Source organism: Melospiza georgiana, chromosome Z, assembly GCF_028018845.1.
Source record: "Melospiza georgiana isolate bMelGeo1 chromosome Z, bMelGeo1.pri, whole genome shotgun sequence".
NCBI classification, from domain to species: Eukaryota; Metazoa; Chordata; class Aves; order Passeriformes; family Passerellidae; genus Melospiza; species Melospiza georgiana.
In genome coordinates this window covers 45,121,715-45,141,433 of record NC_080465.1, presented here as the reverse complement: position 1 = coordinate 45,141,433, position 19,719 = coordinate 45,121,715, and the positions used below count along the sequence as shown (strand labels likewise).

Below are 19,719 nucleotides of genomic sequence, written 5' to 3'. Positions count from 1 at the left end.
ACTTGAAACTCTGAAAGACTTCTTGAATATTTGGAGATTGTTGGAAGATGAAGCAGATTTACAGTGATTGCAAAATCAACCTTGTATTAACAATATGAGCTGTGACTTTGGCAGTTTATGAATGTTGCAACTTTTTACTGGTTGTTTAAAATTGAACCAGTAACAAGCAGTAAGTTAATGACATTTTTTCTTCCTTACATATAGGAGAGAAAATTCAATATTTTAAATTTTCTCTAACTTGCTGATAATCTTTACAAGGAGTGTGAAGAAGTTAGTGTTTTCTAAGTCTGACCTCTTCTGTTCAGATCTATTTATGTTGGTTTTTTTTCTAAAGGTAGTAGGATGCAGGCTTTGACCCAAAATGTGTTTTATTTGTTCAGTGTGATCTGTTTATAAGGCTGAATGTCTGAACTGTGGTAAAGATACTGAACTTGTGCGTGCTGAAGTACCTTAAAGGTGTCTAGGACCAGGGGAAGAATCATAATTATTGAAATTATCAAAAAGCATTATTCTTGTCAAAACATGTTATTGATAGTAAAATGCACAGAGTAGAGAGTTTGAACTGATTGACAGCTGCAATTACATTCAGTATATTACCTGGTTCTTAGTGCTACATTACAGCAATTTAGCACAGCTTGCACAGATCTCTTAAACTGGAGGCAAGGTTTATTATATTTTGTGACAATAGTTTTTGAGACACACAGGGCCTCAAGGGGTCTCTGGTCCATTAAATCTGCTTTATTTTCTTGCAGTGGAATGGAACAGCCCTAAAACCAGCCTAACTTGAATTGGCCAGAGGAGGATTCCATGTAGGGCAAGGGCAGAAGAGCACAGTGGGATCCTCTGGGGCAGAGCTGGTGACTGAGAACCATGCAGAGTTGTAGCAAAGGCATCTTATTATCTTTTTAATGCCCCCAGGTGCTTGCCTGCTAAGTATGTGATCCAAAGGTCCTGACCCTGCTAAGTTTTACCTTCAGCAGTCTGCATGCTTTGGATGCTGAGCAGTGGAACGAGGGCAGACAGGTCTTCTGGGTCTTCTGCTGAGACCTTCAGAAATGAAACACTGATGTACCAGAAAACTGAAGTTGATGCAGGTCATTTGGAGTTTAACTGAGATCTGAACTGGAGCCTTGCAAGGCTGAAGAACTGAGTGACTTTTGGTTTGGTATCATTTGTCCCTCTTTAAAGTGGCTGTGACAAAAGTAAAAGTGTTGTCTTTAACTTTTTAGTACAAATAATGTTTTGTATACCTAAGAAAGAAATGATTTCTCTAATCTAAGCTATAAGCTAGACCTAAGTCCCACGTAGAGTGTGTTTATGCTTTTCCCACCTGTTTTGCATAGAGCCAGTTGAGGAGCTGTGCTGTACAATTGCAAAGCTAGCACCATGTTGGTGAGCCTTCTCAGGAGGGAGAAAGTCTGTAGTGACACGGTCAATAATCTGTTAATTCCTTCAGGCTGTGGAAAAATCTTTGGGGTGGATGAGTCCTAAGTAACACCAAAAAATCATGTAGGAGCTGTAATAATTTAGTGTGATCTGAGAGTGAAAAACATGCTTCAGTTTACTACATTTTATTTACTTTTTTTTTCTTGGAGGTACTCCAGCTGGAGAAGCATGAAAGAAGTGACTCATTTTAACATCATGGTTGTAATAGATACGAAAAATGAGGATAGAAATATTATCCAGGAAGGATATTTGTTTTATTTCAGAACTTCTTTTGTTTATATGTATATTGTTTTAAAATCCAGCCTTAGAAATGCAACGTTTTGTAAATTGTCTTGTATGAGTTATGTACAAGTGGTTTTGCTTTATTTTTTCTGTTATACAGGGGGTGGTCTTGGTAGTTTTAACATCTTTAACAGCGAGTCATTATTGTTGTGGAGCTTCATTTGATAGTCAAAAGTAGTGCTTCATCATGGCATGCATGAGAATGTGCCAGGAGACTAATGTGACTTCAGGTGTCTACAGAAGCCAGTGTCTCTTATTTGCACTGCTGTAATAATGATAAACTACAACCAAAACACTCCGACTGAATAAAACAAACAAAAAAATCCCCACACAGATTCGTAGGAAACAAATTTAAAGCACATGTTGCAACTCAAACCCATGTACAACTCTTGCTCATAGCATTTGGCAGCTTTCCCACAAGCATTGTCTATTACAGTATGACAGTGCCTACCATTACAAGTTATATGTTAGAAATAGAACACAATGACATTGTAAATATTAAAGAAAAAAACCACAAAGGGAAGTACGTGGGTTCTAACTTGCGGTAACATTTTGTTCATGATGAATGTGACATTTTAAATTGAGGGGAATTACTCAGCTTCATAATGCAATATTGTATGCAGGTGTAACTGTTCTTTTGTACGTAAGCACATGTTATGCTAAAAGAGGTTGTTTTAAAATGCAAATTCTGAACAGTTGCTGGAACTTCCTAGGAAGTACGAGAATTTGATACCGAGGCCCCTAATCCTGCTCTCCTGTGCCTTTGCATTACGATGTCTAATTGCATTGTTTCACACTATTTTTTCCTTCCTCATTCAGTGAACAGGATGGGCGGTACTCAGGAATTGAGCTGCTACTTGATATTTTAGTCCTTATCATTCAGTTAGCAGCCCAGGCTTTATTTACTGCACACCATTTAAAACTCTCTAAAGAATACATAATTATTCATTCCCTTATGGCCTTTTATCTAAGATGCCTGGCTGAACTATTTTTGTCCATTTGTCTCATATGTGTTTTCTGGTCAATACCTATAGCTTTATCAAACCACAGAAGTTGAACTGTTCTCATTGTCCTGATTAGAGCATATCTGGGAGAAAACTTCCAAAAGGGGTTCCTCTAGAAAGCACATTTAAGTGGGCCCTCCACCAGCTGGTTTGGGAAGAGGATTTCCTGGGAGAAAAGTGGAAAAAAACTGTGTATTTAACAGGCAGAGCATTCAGCAGCACAAAAATTGAACAGTATTAAACAATAAAACCTCTTGCCAATCTGAAGAGATGACAGACTCAGAAAGCCTCCTTTGTGGGCTGTAGCTCAGCTCACTTAGTCTCTTATCAGGCCCTCTGGTGCTGGAAATGCCACAGCCCCGGCTTGGCCCAGTGGGCCACAGGTGCTCTTCTGGGTGCTCAGTCCAAAGCAGGTTTAAATGGTTCCAAGAAGAAAAAAAACTACAGTGCAGGAAACTTGTCTGCCTCAGCTAGCCAAGAACTAACTAAAAGCAAAGGAGAGCTCTGTCCCGCTGTCTGTCCGTGCGCAGACAACACAGTCCAGGAGCAGAGTGTGGAGGAGTGAGTGCAGTGTCTGAAAACAAACAGATGAATGGGGATACAATTCAGCATCATAAAGTCACCCCAGGACACGCATATGCAACTTATCTTTCAACAAGGATGATGTCCTTCAAATTCAAATGTATCTTGACTGTGTATCCTCTAGGTCAGACAAGTTGTCCTTTTATTTGAATGCAGTTGATTCTCTCTGCTGGGCATGATTGGAAAGATAATGCTTAACTAATGTAGCATTTAGGTTCATGTAAGAAATAAAAAAAAAAATTAGGGTAATTGAACAATGGAACAGATTGCCTGAAGAGGTTGTGGGTGTCCATCTTTGCAAAATGTTCAAAATTATGTTCTGTTTGACTAGCAGACTGTCTTGTCAATCCCATAAGAAGTTGTTTGACTGTTAAACTGTAGCCTGACTGACTATTTAACTGTTCTCAGCAAAAGCTGTAGAAAAGTTTGTTGTTATGCTAGTACTTTGCAGAAGATAGTAATAAATTGTAATTATTTATTGTGGACCAAACTATTATGTACCTAATCTTTCTTATGTTTAAGAATATAGTGTAGAATGCTTGGTGGCAATGGTCACCTGTTCAGCTTGTGATCCTGTTATTAACAACTTTTGAGTACTGGAAAGAACTTAGTTTATCTTTATCTTTGGTTATATTTGACTCTTGCAAATTTTAATAATGTTGCCAGTGCATCATAGCTGACTGTAAGGCTTGTCCATAAGATCTGTCTATTGCTTGAAATACTTTAATATTGATGCTACAAAAAGGTACAGACTTTTCCAAATGCTAATGTTAATATTTCAAATAAGAAAGGAAAGTGTCCCAATATACCACTTTTGTCTCTCTGCTACTAATGGGATGAGAGGATTGTGGTACTTGTCTCAAAAGGACTACCTCAAATGAAAATATTTTATTGTTAACACACTGATACTTTTTTCTGTTGCAGAAAGAGTTGAGCCTTCCAAGAAGAGGAAGTTTGTAAGTATATGACGTTTTTTGCTGTTGTGCTTAGATTGTAGTATGTATTTTTGACAGTTTTAGAGTAGACTAGTTTTCTTTTCAGGGCAGTTAAAATGGCGGTTAAATGTGGCAGTTGTTCTGCCTGAGAATACATATAAAGAAATGAAAATTGTAAATGAAAACTTGTGGGTTGTGCAGTCACCATTTTTATGCTGATCTTTCAGAGAAGCTTTTGGGATTTTAGAGAAGCTATATCAGGGATTTCCAAAGGGATGCAAAGTTTTTAAGTTCAGGGTATTGTTTTCTATTAAAGATTTTTCTTGTTAAAAATCAAGGAAGAAACATGTTTTATTTGTGAATGATATAAAAGAAACTTGTCATACTTATGGAACTCCATAAACAGTCCTGGATGAGAAGGTAGGAAAAAAGAATAGATGAGTTTACTGAATATATAGGATTGTTAAGCTACTATTTTGATTATGGAAAGATCATATATTCTTGTATAAATTGTTACTTATAATAATAAGTACTCAGATGCTGAGTTCATTTAGATTTCTATACCTTGGCTTTGATTCTCCAGTGGTTTTGAGCTGTTTGTCTTTAAAACTTGCATTTTTTATTTGCATCTGTTTAATTTCTTATTCTGTATTAGCAACTTGTTGAGAAAGTATTGGGATAAGAACATCACAAAATGTCTTAAGAAGCAAACTCTGTTCACTTACTGCTTTCTTTCAAAAATAATACTATAAGATGATCTGTAGATTATTGGTGACAATTTTGAGTAAAATCCTGTGCCCTTGCACAAGAGTCCGGTTACTTGGTTTCAACTTGATAGTGCTGTGTAGGTTTTAGTGATGGCAGATGAGATATGTGAATAACTGAAACTGTAACTGCTGGGAAAGTGCTGTGAAGTGCTTTGTGGTTCTGACTCAAAGAGCATACCAGAAGCCTGTACTTAATAGGATATCTGCTGTGTTGGAAAACACTCTTGTTTCAGGTTTGGATGCATGATAATTCTTGTGGTATATGGTAAGCAAACCCATTATGTAAGAAAAAATCAAGAAAATAGAAAACTAATTCCTTGACAAGTATTTAATTATTTAAGTATTTCAGTGACAGAGAGAAAAACAGTTAAAGAAAATGATTTTTGGTTCATTCTTTTGGTGTCCTTCGTGCTTTATATTTAACTCAGTTAAAGTTAATGGCTAAACTGCTGTTCACTTCAGCTAGAGCAAAAAGTGGCTCTTAGAACTTGACCTTGCTTATTCTTGCTAGGATGTTTGACATTAAATGTTATTAGTTACTTTACTCCAAATCTGAAAATGACTGCATCTCAATCACCTCAGTTGCATTCACATACATACTGGTTTAGCTGATCACTGAGATACTAGTGTGCTTTTTGTGATGTTGCTGAGGCTTTATTAAACTGTAGTAGAGAACAGCATCTTGTCAGCATAATCATATCCAGTTATTGAAGAGCTTATGTTTCTGCAAATGGTTGTAGTGGGTTGACCCTGGCTGGGTGCCTGGCACACACCAAAGCTTCTCTGTCACTCCCCTCTGAAACTAGACTGAAGTGAGAAAATACAGCGAAGGGTTCATGTGTAAAGTAAGATAAGGACCGGGAGAGATCACTCACTAAATACTGCCACAGGCCAAACAGACTTGAATTTGGTATAGTGATTGAATTTATTACGAAACGAACGGGGATAATGCGAAATAAAATAAATGCTAAGAACACCTTCTCACACCTCTCCATCCTTCTCAGGCTCTGCCTTTCCCCTCACAGTGGCACAGAGAGACAGTGAATGGAGGTTATGGACAGTTCATCACATTGTTTCTTCTGCTGTTCAGGGAGAGGAGTTCTTCCTCTGCTGTAGTCTGGGGTCTCCTCCATGTTCTCCATGAACTTCTTCAGTTTGAGTCCATCCCATAAGCAACAATTCTGCATGAAGTGCTCCAGTATGGGCCTCTTTCCACAAGGTGCCATCCTTCAGGCCCAGCCTGCTCCACAGGGTCCCCCACAGGGTCACGAGTCCTACCAGGAAACCTGTTCCAGCATGGGCTCCTCTCTCCATGGGTCTGGAGGTCCCTGTCAGGACCCTGCTGCAGCCCAGGCCTCCCACAGGGTCACAGCCTTGTCTCAGACATCCACCTGCTCTGGCCTGGGTCCCCTCCAGGGGCTGCACATGGATCTCTGCATCCCCTGGGGCCTCCGTGGCTGCAGGGCCACAGCTGCCTCACCACGGTCCCACCACGGCTGCAGGGGAACCTCAGCTCTGGTGCCTGGAGCACCCCCTGCCCCTCCTTCACCAGCCTTGGTGTCTGCAGGGCTGCTCCTCTCACATATCTTTATTCTAAACAGGATGACCCCAACGTCTGGGAATGATTGGCATCCTACTACATTGATTCAGAAGGCTGAACAATTGCTTTATTAAACTATATTACACTATACTATACTATACTATACTATACTATACTATACTATACTATACTATACTATACTATACTATACTATACTATACTATACTATACTATACTATACAAAAGAGATACTATACTATTCAAAAGATACATAGTAAAGAAAAACTTGTGACTGTCTCCAGAGAGTCAGGACACAGCTTCGAGTGATTGGTTAACTAACATAAAAAGCCATCACCAGAATCCAATTACCAAATCACTTCAGGTAAGCAATCTTCCTAACACATTCCACATGCACAAAAACAACTGGAGCAAAGAATAGTGATAAGAATTTTTTTCTCTTTCTCTGAGTTTCCTCACTGCGATTTGCAGGAAGTATCCTTGGGAAGTTGTTCCTGCCTGCTTTCTGTGAAGAGAGCTGCGACTACATTTTGTTGCTCTGCTCTTCTCTGGCTGCAATTATACCTGTGCAATAACTTTTTTTTTCCTTCTTAAATCTGTTACCACAGAACTGTTAACATAATTTCATTGGCCCAGCCTTGGTGAGCAGCAGGTCTGTCTTGGAGTTGCCCGGCATTGGATCTGCCAGACACAGAGAAAGCTTCTAGCAGCTTCTAGCCACCTTCTAGCTCCCCTACTACTAAAACCTGGCCATGGTAACCCCAAAGTAATTTTAAAATTACTTTAATAGTGCTTAATTGAAAGGGCTCACACTGCTGAGGTTAGCAATAGCTGTGGGGTTATGTGCATGGGCCATGTTGACTGCTGTATTTGTATATTATATAAATGGTGACATGAAGATTGAATTTCAAGATGTGAAAAGTCCTGTGTGTTCCTTTGAGTAGACATCTAGAGGTCCTGAACAGTTCCAGGCAGGGACATCTCACACTGTCTTTTGGTGCTTCAGGCCCAGTGTCATGCCAAGGACACATCTTTAAACAGGACAGGGAGAGCTATTTCAGGGGTGAGCAATCTTAGCATAGTTGGCTAAACTGAGATAAAGAGTTGTGGTTGGCTGAGAAGTGAGCTTCTCCATGCTTGGAGCACCCCCTGGCTGTGTTGGCTCAACTCTTTCTCTGGACACAGGCAGAATTGATCCGGGTTGCAACTTGCTTCATGCAGTTTCTTTAGCATGTTAAATTGCGCAACTGCACAAATGCTTCTTTCTGGCAGCAGGGTGTGATGGCTTGGAGGCAGGATGAATGGATGAGAGCTTTCTCTCAGGCTTACTCCAGCAGCAAAAAGACTTTATATAAGCTTAGCCTGATTGTAAACCTGCGTGGCTGTTAGTATCCCACTTTGCAAGTCTATTGGAAAACTGAATAGGAGTGTATTTTTGCACACTGCTACAATTGGGATGGGTTATTTATGTCTTGATGGAATATTTTTATTGATTTATTTATTTTCACCTAACACTTCCAACCCTAACCCTAGCTCAGTTGGTTAGATCATGGTGCTAATAACACCAAGGTTGTGGGTTTGATCCCTTTATGGGCCGTTTGCTTAAGAGTTGGCATGATGATCCTTGTGGGTTTCTTCTAGCTCAGACTATTCTGTGATTCTGAAATATCAAGGGAGATGCTTATGCTTAATGTTAAGCCAGACTCAGAAATACAGATTTAATTTGATCAGAATTAAGTGTTTCTATTTTTGAAGCACACAGATCCTCTTATGAACCAGGGAGTGCCTGATGGCATTTACACATCCCTGTCCAAGGATGTACACATGTACACACACAAAAATAGCTGAGCATAAATTTACCGATAAAAAGGTACTGTAAAGCTTTAAAATACCCTCAACATAGTATACATATTTTTTCACTGAAAAGGAACATGATGAATTACATTAAAACAGATCATTCCTTTTTCTAACACGTGATGTGATAAATCATAAAAGAGGATGTAAGTGGATAAAATCCATAGATTGTGTGTATTAGGGTGGGGTCTAGGGGTGACTTAGTGTGAGTGCAATAATTGTGTAATTAATGGTTATCTGGCAAAAGTGATGGATGTATATAAGGATTTTTAAATCAGCATTGGCTGTGTCTTCTTGTTCATTTTATGAACAGAAGTTGCATTCTCAGCGAGTAGAATTGTCTTTGATTTTGTTTCCGTAAAGTTTCAAAACTGTGTCACATACACAAAAAGAACAAATAACCATATAACCACCTATTTTATTCTGCTGCCTGAGAAAATTCTTACACATCGAGAAGAACATCATGTAGGTAATCACTGCTAGACAGCACAGCTTGAATTTCTAATACTAAACCTTGAAAATCTGACATATTGAGGCAGCTTCTTGTTCACTGGTTTTTTCCCCAGTGTCATTAATTTCAGGAAGTTTAGTTTTCTTCAGTTAAGGAATGTCTGAAATTTGTTAAGAAAAAATGTTAAAAAGGAGTTGCAATGTCCTGATGAATTGCATGATCTAGGCTGCTATATGCTGTATTGATGAATTGATTTTAATTTGGTAATGATGCTACAAAGTTTTGAATAATTTCTTAATCTTGGGAGGGAGCTTCCTGAGGCTGTGCAATTCCTGGTGTGCACACATTTACTTAGGATCTGTAGGACTGGAGTCTTGGTGGGGCTCTGGGTGGAGTACATGATGGCTTGATGAAACTGTGCCTAAAGAATTGTAATGAGAGGCTGTTTTATTTTTGTCTTTTTATTTATCTTCTTTTTTTTTCCTTTTTTGTTTTCTTTCTTTTGTTTGTTTGTTTGCTTGCTTTTTGATGGGGTTTAAAGGTGAGGTATTGACTACAAATTAATGTTTGCTTTTACCTTAAGAAAAGAAGCACTCAGGTTTTTCTGGACAATATATTTTTTTCTCTCTTGCTAGTAGTATCACCTGTATTCCAAATATCTGCCCTCAGAAGAAAAGAGGCAGTTGCTGAACATCAGGGATCTGCCTGCATTGCATCTTCAGTTAGGCATTCTGCCATTACAGATTTTCCTCTTGAAATTTTCAATATTACTGCCATTCCATTATGTAAAGTATAGGATGACTTTTCTGTGGAAGTCATGAAGAGCAATCATGAAATCCCAGTGAACTACTTCTGTTTTGTCTCAGAGGAGGAAGGGAGTATTTTTTCCCCTCACTCTTTCCTATGAAATACAGACTTGAACGTATTTTACTACTGTCAGTATTCTAAACCTGTACTGTTGCTTATCATAAAGGACATTAGTGTATTTGTTGCCTACAGTTATGTGCTTACAGACAGACTTGAAAGTTTTAAAGCAAACAGATGTCAGTGTGGCAGCAGGGCCTCTGTTGGCCATAGCTGGGAGTGTACCTGCTCTATAGTTAGGTTGTACTGGCTGTGTCTTTTGTATTTTGTGAACATAATGTTTGTGGCTGTGGCCATTCTTGCCCCTACCACCACTTCTGTCCCTGTCTAAAACTTCTGGATCCTACTGATTTCCTTTCATCCTACTATCTGCTGCCTCCCTTCTCCCTGGGAGTTATGCATCGTGCTAACTGTGTTAAAGTTTTGTTGGCTGAATGCAGTCCTTTGCATGCTCTGTTTTGCTGGAGGTTTTCCACTTGTCTTTTCAGCCTTTGTGTTAAGCCAAGTGCCTTCCTTGCAGGCATGTCCTCCGGGATAGAGCGGTGGAGAGCTGGGGCAGAGGCCCTAACACAGGTTCAGGCTTGCAGAATTGACTCTGTGATTGTAGTTTTAATATGGGGAAGGCATGCCAAGAACCTGGTTGCCAAATGCTTGGTGTATGGGAGGATGGGTGATGGCCCCTGGGAGTAAGCTGAGGGGCAGGCAGCACATGCAGTTTTTGCAGAGGGGTTGATGGCTCACTGAAAGACTGGAGCTTGCAGAAACTGAGTAGGTTACTTCAGCCAAAAGCATGGGTGGCAGGAAGGTGGGTGGCTTCTGTGGCAGTCTGGAAAGGAAAGTGGAGGCTAAATGGCGGCAGGACAGAGCTCTTCTTTTGTAGGTTTGGAGAAGGAAAATATTGCATTGGCATGATACCATTTTGTTCCATAAAGGCTAATCAAGGAGCTCTGCCTCTGTGTAGTCTTTAACGAGTCTTTGCTCACTGAGTCAAGGCAGCAGCCAACCTGGCATTAGTACACATTCCTTCTGTGTATTTGCCCTTCTGTGCCATCTCTGTTCTCTTGTTTTTTCTCCTAAACATTGTAGGATTTCTGCTTCTCTGTCACATTTTTTCCTAGCAAGCCAGTCAAGCTTAGCCCTGTGAGGCTTAATGAGGTGTGTTGCAGCAGATCTCACCGGCATGTGAAAAGGTCAGAAAGGGTGCTGGGGATAAGTGGATCTGCATTATTGTTGTGCTTGCCTGAAAAGGGTAGCAGATAACTGCCACAGGGAGCAAGTGAGTCTAAAAGGCTGACACAGGGAGTTTCTTACTTAATATTCATTGTGTGTTGACTGCCACAGTGCAAAAGGCAGCGTAATTGCATATAATCACATTTCCTCAAATCCCAGTGGCTTCACTCATGAATGTTTAGTGTGGTCATGCCCTTAAGCAGTGAAGGCAAGCATGATATTTGAGACAAACATGCTATCACAGGTGCTCCTGACACAGGGCTGAGTGTGCTGCTGTAAATAAGCAAGTTCCTGCTGTTCTAGCCTGAATGGAAAAGGTCTCTTGTGCCTTTGTAAAAGTTGTGCGGGGAATATGGACATTGGGAATGCTTTTTTCCCCTCGCCTACATGGTGCTATTTTGCTATCAGGTGACTGGACACATACCAGACTTCAACATAGTATGTGATGGAAACAGGATTAAATCAGCCGTGTTTGTATTCATGTGTAGGTATGGCCTTGAGACCCAGCCTCAGCTCTTCTGTTGTTCTTCATAGTATCATTGAAATGCTGCTGAAAATTAGCTTTTACAGGACATTGTCATATTTTGTGAATGCTTTCCTCCTAGTTTCTGCTAGGAGAAATGTAAAATGTTTCCATTTGCATTTAAAAATAAGGCTGTTTTATGGTTGACATGCCTGTCAGAAGTACCAAGAATATACCCACATGTATGTAAATCAAGAAAGATTTTTAGGTTCTTGTTCTATAAATCATAACTTTGCTGGCTTTTTTTAAAAGTCAAATTTTACCAGTAAGCCATACCAGCAAATGAGGTGGAGGCATGGGCTGGGGATATTGTGACTTTCAAGAGCCTTTTGCTTTGCTTCTTATAGGGTGGAAACACTAACAGGAGATAGCACTGGGCTGCAGGTGTAATAATCCTGGACAACTGGTTGTAGTCATTATTTTCCATTTGCGACCTAGATGATAGACTAGATTATGTTCATGAAGTTTGCAGCAGACAACAAGCTGGGAAAGATGCAAGTATGTTGAAATATAGTATGGGGTTTCAGAATCATTGTGACAACGTGGAGAAAATATCCCAAGTAAAGTAAAAATTCTGCTCCTGCAGAAAATCTGCAGATACGCAAGATAGTTGAATAGGAATTAGTTTTCAGAGGTGATCTGTGAGGTTTAAGATACCACAGTTGCTGTTGGAGGGCAGTGGGTATCCTGTGCTGGGAAGCTGATATTTTGAGCTGCAAAGCATGCAGCATTATTCTATCCCACCCAGAACTTACAAGGCCTTATATTGAAGTGCTGTGTGTTGATGTCGATCAGCTGGAAACAGATGACAACTCTCAGCTGCTTGGAAAATTGGACATGGTATATGGAAAAATATTTACTGTGCTGGGGTTATTTATTTTAGAGAGGGGAAGGCTGAGGGGTGTTCATGAAAGTCTTCCAGTGTGTGGAACATCTGCCATGAGTAGGAAGCAAAATGTTTTCTGTGTTATTGGGGTGTACAGTAAGATTTAATGTATTTAGATTGGATCAAGAGAATTCATCTCAGACATGGTTGAAGCGGTGTCTAAACAATGTAGCAGAGGAGTGTGTACCTGGGAGTATTGTGAAATCACTGTCAGTTTTTAACAAAGATGAGACAAACATGTGACTGGAGCAATAGGAGTAATAGAGATATAATGGACCTCGCTTGGGGAAGAATGTGTGACCACTTGACTTTCCTAGCACTCTTAATAAATGGTCATTATGTCCATGGGATTATTTGCTCAAACCTTCTGCTGAAACTTGATTTCATATGTTGGAAGAAAGTACTGTCTCATCATGGACAAGGTTATTAATTTGTACTTGTCTGTAATGACAGAATTCCTTGTGGAAATGTGCATAGGGCTTTATGAAAGCATAAGACAGATTAAAAAAAAAAAAGATGCAAGCTTCAAATTTCTTGAGATTTTTTGGGTTTTTTTTTGTTTTGTTTTGGTTTTTTGGGTTTTTTTTTTGTTTGTTTCTTTGTTTTGTGTGGTTTTTGTTTGTTTGTTTGCTTGGGTTTTTTTGGTGTAAGTCTGATGACTCTCTTTCAGCTGCTCACCTCCATTTGGAGCACTTGTCTACTTGTTTGTTTAATGACCAAGGGAACCAGAAGGTGAATTAAAAAGAAAATAAATAAAATTGAAGCATACATGGAGTAGCCTTACAGAATTGTTGGGAAGCTTCTTCTTCAGGCATATATGTATTCATGTGCATGATAAGGTCTTAACAAGGAATCAGTTATCAACAAGCCAAAACAGAGCTTGGTAACTCTGTATTAGTTGTTGGTAGATGGGTATAAGGTTTTGGGAGAATCCAGCTGCAGGCTGGACTGTGGAATCATGAATTTGTGCTTTAACTTTTTGAAGGAGATTTTCAGATACTATCATGATCTCAAAAACAATTCCATAGGTGTTTTTTATGTCTTTGAGGATTTTTATGTTTTCATTTTTTTGACAAAAAAAAAAAAAACAAAAAAACAAAACAACAAAAACCATACAGGAAAGGTAAATGGCATCAGTTAGCACTGAAATATAGCTTAAATGAAGACCAGATGAACAAATGTTCATTAAGAGCCTGGTTTTGGGTTATCCCTGTGTAATGAGGGTCTTGTCTTTAAAAAGAACAACTGTTTAAACCTTGTGTAGTGTAGAACTCTTCAAAAAGTAGATCTATTTTTGCCACTCATTTTTAATGCTTTTTTTCATGAAAGGCAGTGCAGACTGAGATCATAATTGTTATTAACATGTTATAATAGCTTTCTCAAGCTTTTAACCATTTTTAGTTTAATGTCTGTTGACAAGAGACTTTATTGGTTGAGGTATTTTTATTGCTAACACCTCTAAAACCTCTAACACCTCTTGCTGGTGTCATCTATAGTAACAGTTAAAATGATAATTAGACAAAGTATAGGGAGCTTTTTCTCTCATTCTTTGGCCACACAACTTCATTATTTTTATGTCTTCTGAGCTCTCAAAGTTGCAGGATCAGTCATTATGAGTCCCGCTTTATGTAAAATGCATCTGCTCTACACACAAGGAGGCTGTCCTGGCTGCAGGGGAAGTTTAAGAAGTACCTGTTGAAACCGACTGTGGAGGAATGGAAGTGGGTGAGGTTGCAAAGAAATTTTGCCAAATCTTGGCTGGTGGGTGTTTATTGATTCCTTTCGTCTGCAATGTTTTAGGATCACTGTTTTTAGTTAAGATGTTCAATGTGACAACCAGTTGCTGGGTTAACTTACAGCAGTTCTGTTATTTCTAACGTTTAGTTAACATTGCTAATGAACACATTCTTTTGATCCATTCTGTTTTTTAGCAATACAGACAATACCATAAAGCTCTCAGCAGAATATGCAATTAATTTATAAAAAGTTATTTTAATATATTTGAGTTTTGAGTGCTTTCTAGAACTGTAATTTCAAAACAAGTCCCTTGCAGAATTGTATGAGTTAGAGCTCTAAATAGACTCTTGTCATATTTTGCAAGACCACCTAATCTTTTACTGTGTACTCCAGTGACACGTTAATAAAATGTGTTATTGTAAATTGCTTATTGCTATCAGATTTATCAGATTGACATTTAAAGGATATGCCTTTAAATGTCAATAGATCCACGATGTTAACAGGACTTAGGGCTGGAAGCAGTTGTCTAAGATGTCTTTCTGTCATGGCATACCAAACAGTCACGCCCGTACCCTGAGAGTTCATAGTGCTTTGTGCTGCCGTGTATTGAACACAGGGACATGCAGGTTCTACGGAAATTTACCCACTGCCCTGCAGTGACAAGGCATTTATTTCTGCATGCCATGCTGAGCCCATTGTGCAAACTGCGGTTTTGGGTGCGAGTGAATGCAGACACCTTCTGTCATTGGCATCCACTTCCTCTGTTCCCTAGGAAAACCGATAGGACAGCCCACCTCCTTCTCCTTATGTAAGCTGACCAAGATGAAGCGTTCCTTGCAATTACAAATCGAGCAATTATTGTGAGTTTGAGCATATGAGTGAGACATACCAGACAGGGATTGAAGGAAAAGGATTGCTTTCTCCATCTGATCTTGCTTCCTTAGCTGTGACCTATCTCAAATACTAATGGGAAAAGTAGGAAGTAGCCAAACAATCCTGAATAAACTGTGCAGTTAGATTAATATGAAGAATACTTTCTGATGCTTTCTGGCAGATAGCTAAAGCATGAGGCTTGCAAGCTTTATACACATTGTGTTGGTCTGTCTCTTGACGTCAGGTAGAGGTAACAAATGGGAAGACTCATATTTCAGACTTCTTTTTGTCTGCAGTTATAATCTGCCCAGGCATGCTATGTTGAAAGACTGTAAAAAGAGATTGTGTGTGTTTTTCACCCCATTCCTCTTGTGCTGTGTTTTGCATCTCACTGATGCCAAGAAGCAGTGTTGCACTTAACTGCAGTGTTGCACTCACTGCAGGATGCAGACATCATTCCTGCTAGAACTCCTTTATAAACTGTGGTGCAGTTTAGCAGTGAAGAAGCTGTGCTTGCTGGAAATGCATGAATGTATGAATTGGTGTGGTAAACAGATTAGATGACAGAAATTCAGGTCATTATTCTTTGAGAGTTGATTCCTAACCCTAGAATACCTTTGGAAAGCATTAGCCAAGAAGCCTGCAGATCCAAAGGGTGCATTGACTTGTTAATTGTATTAATATAATTGTTGTTAAATGTTACAGAATAATGAAAGCCAGTGGCACCTGCATTGTTAATGGTGTTATTGTGTTACCATTATTAAGGGGAAAAAGCAGGAATAGTCAACATCTGCAGAAGAGAGGGACTTTGAAAGCATATAATGTTAATAACTATGCTGTGGAAGTAACATCTTTCTGGTTTGTGTTTCAAGGAAATAAATATTCTCTGTGCTTTTCTGTTTTTGCTTGGTTTTAACCAGATGTCTGAGATTGCTAAACTAGAGACACCTCAGTAAAGACATAAATGAATAATTTGAGCCGTGTTTTCCTACATCTTGTTTTATAAATTTACTCTTGAACTAGCTAAGAGGAGACCAGGGTTTGCATTTGCAAAGGAATACAATGCTTACAGCCCTTCAGTGCTGTGATTGACTTTTTGTTTGGAATTCTTTCCAGATGAGACATTTTCTTTACAGAAGTTGTGTCAGTATAGGCAACATCTGCCAGTATTTTCAGGTTAATCTACATTTAGCTTTTGTAACAATAATAATCTTTCTTGCTAACTTCCGCTTCCTTTCTCAACTCTGTGTTGGTGAGATGAAATCTAAGCAGTGCAAAATTAAGAGCAAACAGATGTTTTGATCAAGCTTGAAGTCAGCTTTCACTTGCAAGGCTTAATCTAATTTAATTGCTGCAGTTTTTTGCCCCCAGGTGCATGAAGCAGATCCTGTTTATTCCTGCAAAAACTGTAAGACTGCAACAGTGAAAAAAAATTGATCTTATACTCAGGATTCATCTTTTTTTTCCAGTAAATCACAATTTTCTAAACTTCTGTCTGGATCAGGCAAAATGTATTGAAAAAGAGTTTTTGAAGTCAAGCTCTACAGCTCAATCTCAGTTTAGAGTAATTAACCATTGATGTAATGTGAGGTGCTTGCCTGAGTCAGCTCAGGGAAGATTTATCACGGTCACAAAATAGCCCTTTGATGCAATTGTTTATGTTTAAGTGCCTGTACACAATTGCCAGTCCCACTCAGTTTTGTTTTAGACAAGACAAGCTGCTGGTATTGTCTTCCTGCAGGTAAAATGCACTAAATGCTCACCTGTTGTGTTTCACGAAGCAGTGTTTAGTAGCGACAGACTATTTCTTTGCATGTGGTGATAAAAAACAAACAAAACAAGTGCCTTTGTTGTAGACTTCTGTTCACTTCAGCAGTAAAATTTGCCTTATGGAAGTAGTGTGTAAAATTTGTGTTGCACAGTCTTGATGGAAGCATACCTTCAGCCCCAGAGCTAGGCCTTTTGCTAGTTTCTTTACAGAAACAGTTCTATTCTAACAGTTCTAACAGTTCCAGAATCCATCCTGATTCACTGGAGTTGGCTGTCCTCCTCGACGCGTTCATGCTGTCTCCTACTCTTTGTGCCTTCAACAAAAAGTTAACAGTTTTATAGAAAAACAAATAGTACTTTGGTGCAAGCTACGTGTGCATGTGCTTACACAGCTAACAGAATGAAGCAGCAAACTAAAGGGTGGTATCCACAAAGTTAAGCCCTTTGAACATCCTTTAAGGCTTAACTAAAACTGTAGCATGTCTGTACACAATCACAGTTTACCTGTCAAAATTTTCTATCTCCATCAGGAACAACTTTCCAGCAACTGAAGAAGTATTTTTATCAAAGACAAAAGATATTTTTGTCAAAGGATTTTTAAGGGAACAGATCTTGGTTTGAGAGGTGCTGAGCAATGGGAATAGGAATCTGCCTGTTCCTGGCTGCTAGGAGAGAGCCAGGAACCTGTGGCTGTAGTACCCCATACTCAGCTGCTCTCTTGTTGAATTTCTGTTCTTAAGTGATTGTCTCCAAACTCAGTAATGAAAAAGCATGGCAGCTTCACCAGCTTCAGTGTCAGTTGACTGTTAGACCGTTGATTCTTGTACTGTATTTTTCAAGTTTTAGAAGTCTTCAAAAACTGATGTTTTGCTTGTGTTCTGAGTAAAATTTGAAAAACCTGTCTGAATGTGCTGTTCAGATTTGAGCACCTAACTTTGTGCCCTTGCAAATCTGTGCACTCACCCATTGTGGTTAGTGAGATGGAATTTAACTCTTTCGATTCATTCTTTCTCTCTTTTTTGGGAGGTAGGAGAATTTACAAATTTGTTTCCAAAACTGCTTACAGGATGCTTGCTGGGACCTCAAGTTAACCTTCACAATCCAGGTGTCTGTTATGTTTTAAAAATTCAAATGCATAGCTCTGTGTATCCTTTAAGTTTGTTTTCAATATCTTTAAATGAAGGCTCCAGATAATATATAACATAAATTTAAAATACCTTCCAGTAGAAATATGTAGGAGATATAAGAGATGTAATTGAAAATTTAATTATTCATTTTTACTATGTGGTTGAAAAAACAATCAAGTTCACCAAATCCAGTTCAGCAGTTTCCATAACTAGAAGATTTCCCTCTGTCTCTAAAACCTGGTACCTGTGAACTCGCTAATGTCTCCCAAAATTAAGCCAAGCACACAAAAAGCAGCAGCTTCATTTGGTCCTGTCTTTTGACTAGTCTGTAGAAATTGTCCATCCACAGAGCGGGTCCAGAGCTCTAGCAAAAATAAAATCATGTGGTTGACTTTATTATATTATGTACAGGAAAAGTAGGTGGGTGAGATAAAATATTCTAGCTCTAAAATTACTAAAAGTAAGTACTTGCACTTTGCTTTTCTTCTTTTTTGTAGAGCATTGCAAAAAATGCTACTCTTTATGGAACAGTTCACAGTATATTTTTATTAAAATTGTAATCTCAGAATAAGAGAGAGTGCCTAAAAAAGGAATGTAATTAAATTATAACCAAAATCCCACATAGCAGCACTGATTTTAAACTGTCTTTATGAAGTGTTGTGTAGTGGTTTAAGTAATGCTACCTTTAATACTGAAATTAATAGACTTTTCTACAATTTCTAGGTTCGGCTTTCAACTTGATATAAACTACAGATGATATCCCTTTAAAATTCAGGTGCAGATGTGACAGAACCAAACAATGACTTCTCCTTTTGTATTAACCTTTGTGTTACAAGAATATATTTGTTCTGAAAAGCCTTGACAAATAATTTTCTCCATTAAAGAACAGCCTGCTATTCATTCAGCAGTTTGCTATTCTGTTACTGCAGAAACTGTTTACCACGGAAGGGGATAATGTGACTTAAAGAAGATGGCTCAATCCTATTTGGCAGGATCGGAGGGGGTGGCGAACGCTGGACATTTGCCGAGAGAAGCTGTGTGAAGCATAGCGTCTGTTTAGCGCGGTGGGCTGGCGTAGCGAGAGAGGGGGACGCTGCATCCTCCGAGGTGCACCGTGTGTCTGTGTGTGTGCGTGTGTGCGTGTGTGTGTGTGCGTGTGTGCCGGCGCAGTGGCTGCTGCTGCGGAATTCCGGGGATGAATTACTCGGTGTGCACAACTGAGGTGCCGTTCGCTCCGCCAAAGCGGCGCGGCGTGCGCTGCCGCCAACCTGAGAGAGGAGCCTGCGGCTCTGCGTGACAGCTCGAGGTGGAGGGAGCCCAACTTGCGGTCCTGCCCCCGCCCCCAAGAGATCCTCAGTCCATTCCTTTATAGTGGTTCATTTGGCTCTCTGTCATCGCCAGAATGCTGCCCGTGAATGTGTGTCATGATTACAATAGAGTGTGGTAACACATAACAGCAATGAAAGCCCAGCGGGAAAGGCTACAAATTCCAGGGCTGACCTTGGAGTAAGTATTGTCTGTCTTTAATATTTTAATGGTTTCTGCATGATGCCGGCTTTTGTGCAGTCAGGAGCTTTTAACATACGTTTGTGCTGACAGCCTGGGAGCACTGCAGCTCCAGGTTGAAGGAGCACGTTTTCAATGCAATGCAGTTGGTTTCAGCAAATGTGTGAGCCTGGAGCCAGGATATTGCAGTGTGCTTGGAAAGAAAGCGTTTCTGTATATTTAAAGTTACTGAATCTCAGTGCATGAAGCACTGTCAGCTTGTAGGAGAAGAATCTGTCAGTAGGCCATGGTGTCTGTCTTTCTCTTCAGCTCTCCGTTGCTGTT

General features: G+C 39.4%; 1 protein-coding gene across 3 annotated transcripts in view; it reads left to right on the top strand.

The window, feature by feature from the left end:
• The window catches only part of MAST4 (microtubule associated serine/threonine kinase family member 4), a 276,965-nt gene that overhangs the window by 131,030 nt on the left and 126,216 nt on the right, over positions 1-19,719 (top strand). For 2 of the 3 annotated variants that reach the window (XM_058043351.1, XM_058043350.1), the window contains exon 1: positions 19,085-19,395. In XM_058043351.1, coding sequence (XP_057899334.1) covers positions 19,349-19,395 — 47 coding nt within the window. In that variant the 5' untranslated portion in view covers positions 19,085-19,348. Of the gene's footprint in view, positions 1-4,238; positions 4,271-19,084; positions 19,396-19,719 lie in introns of those variants that run through there. The other variant, XM_058043349.1, reaches the window with a different exon arrangement.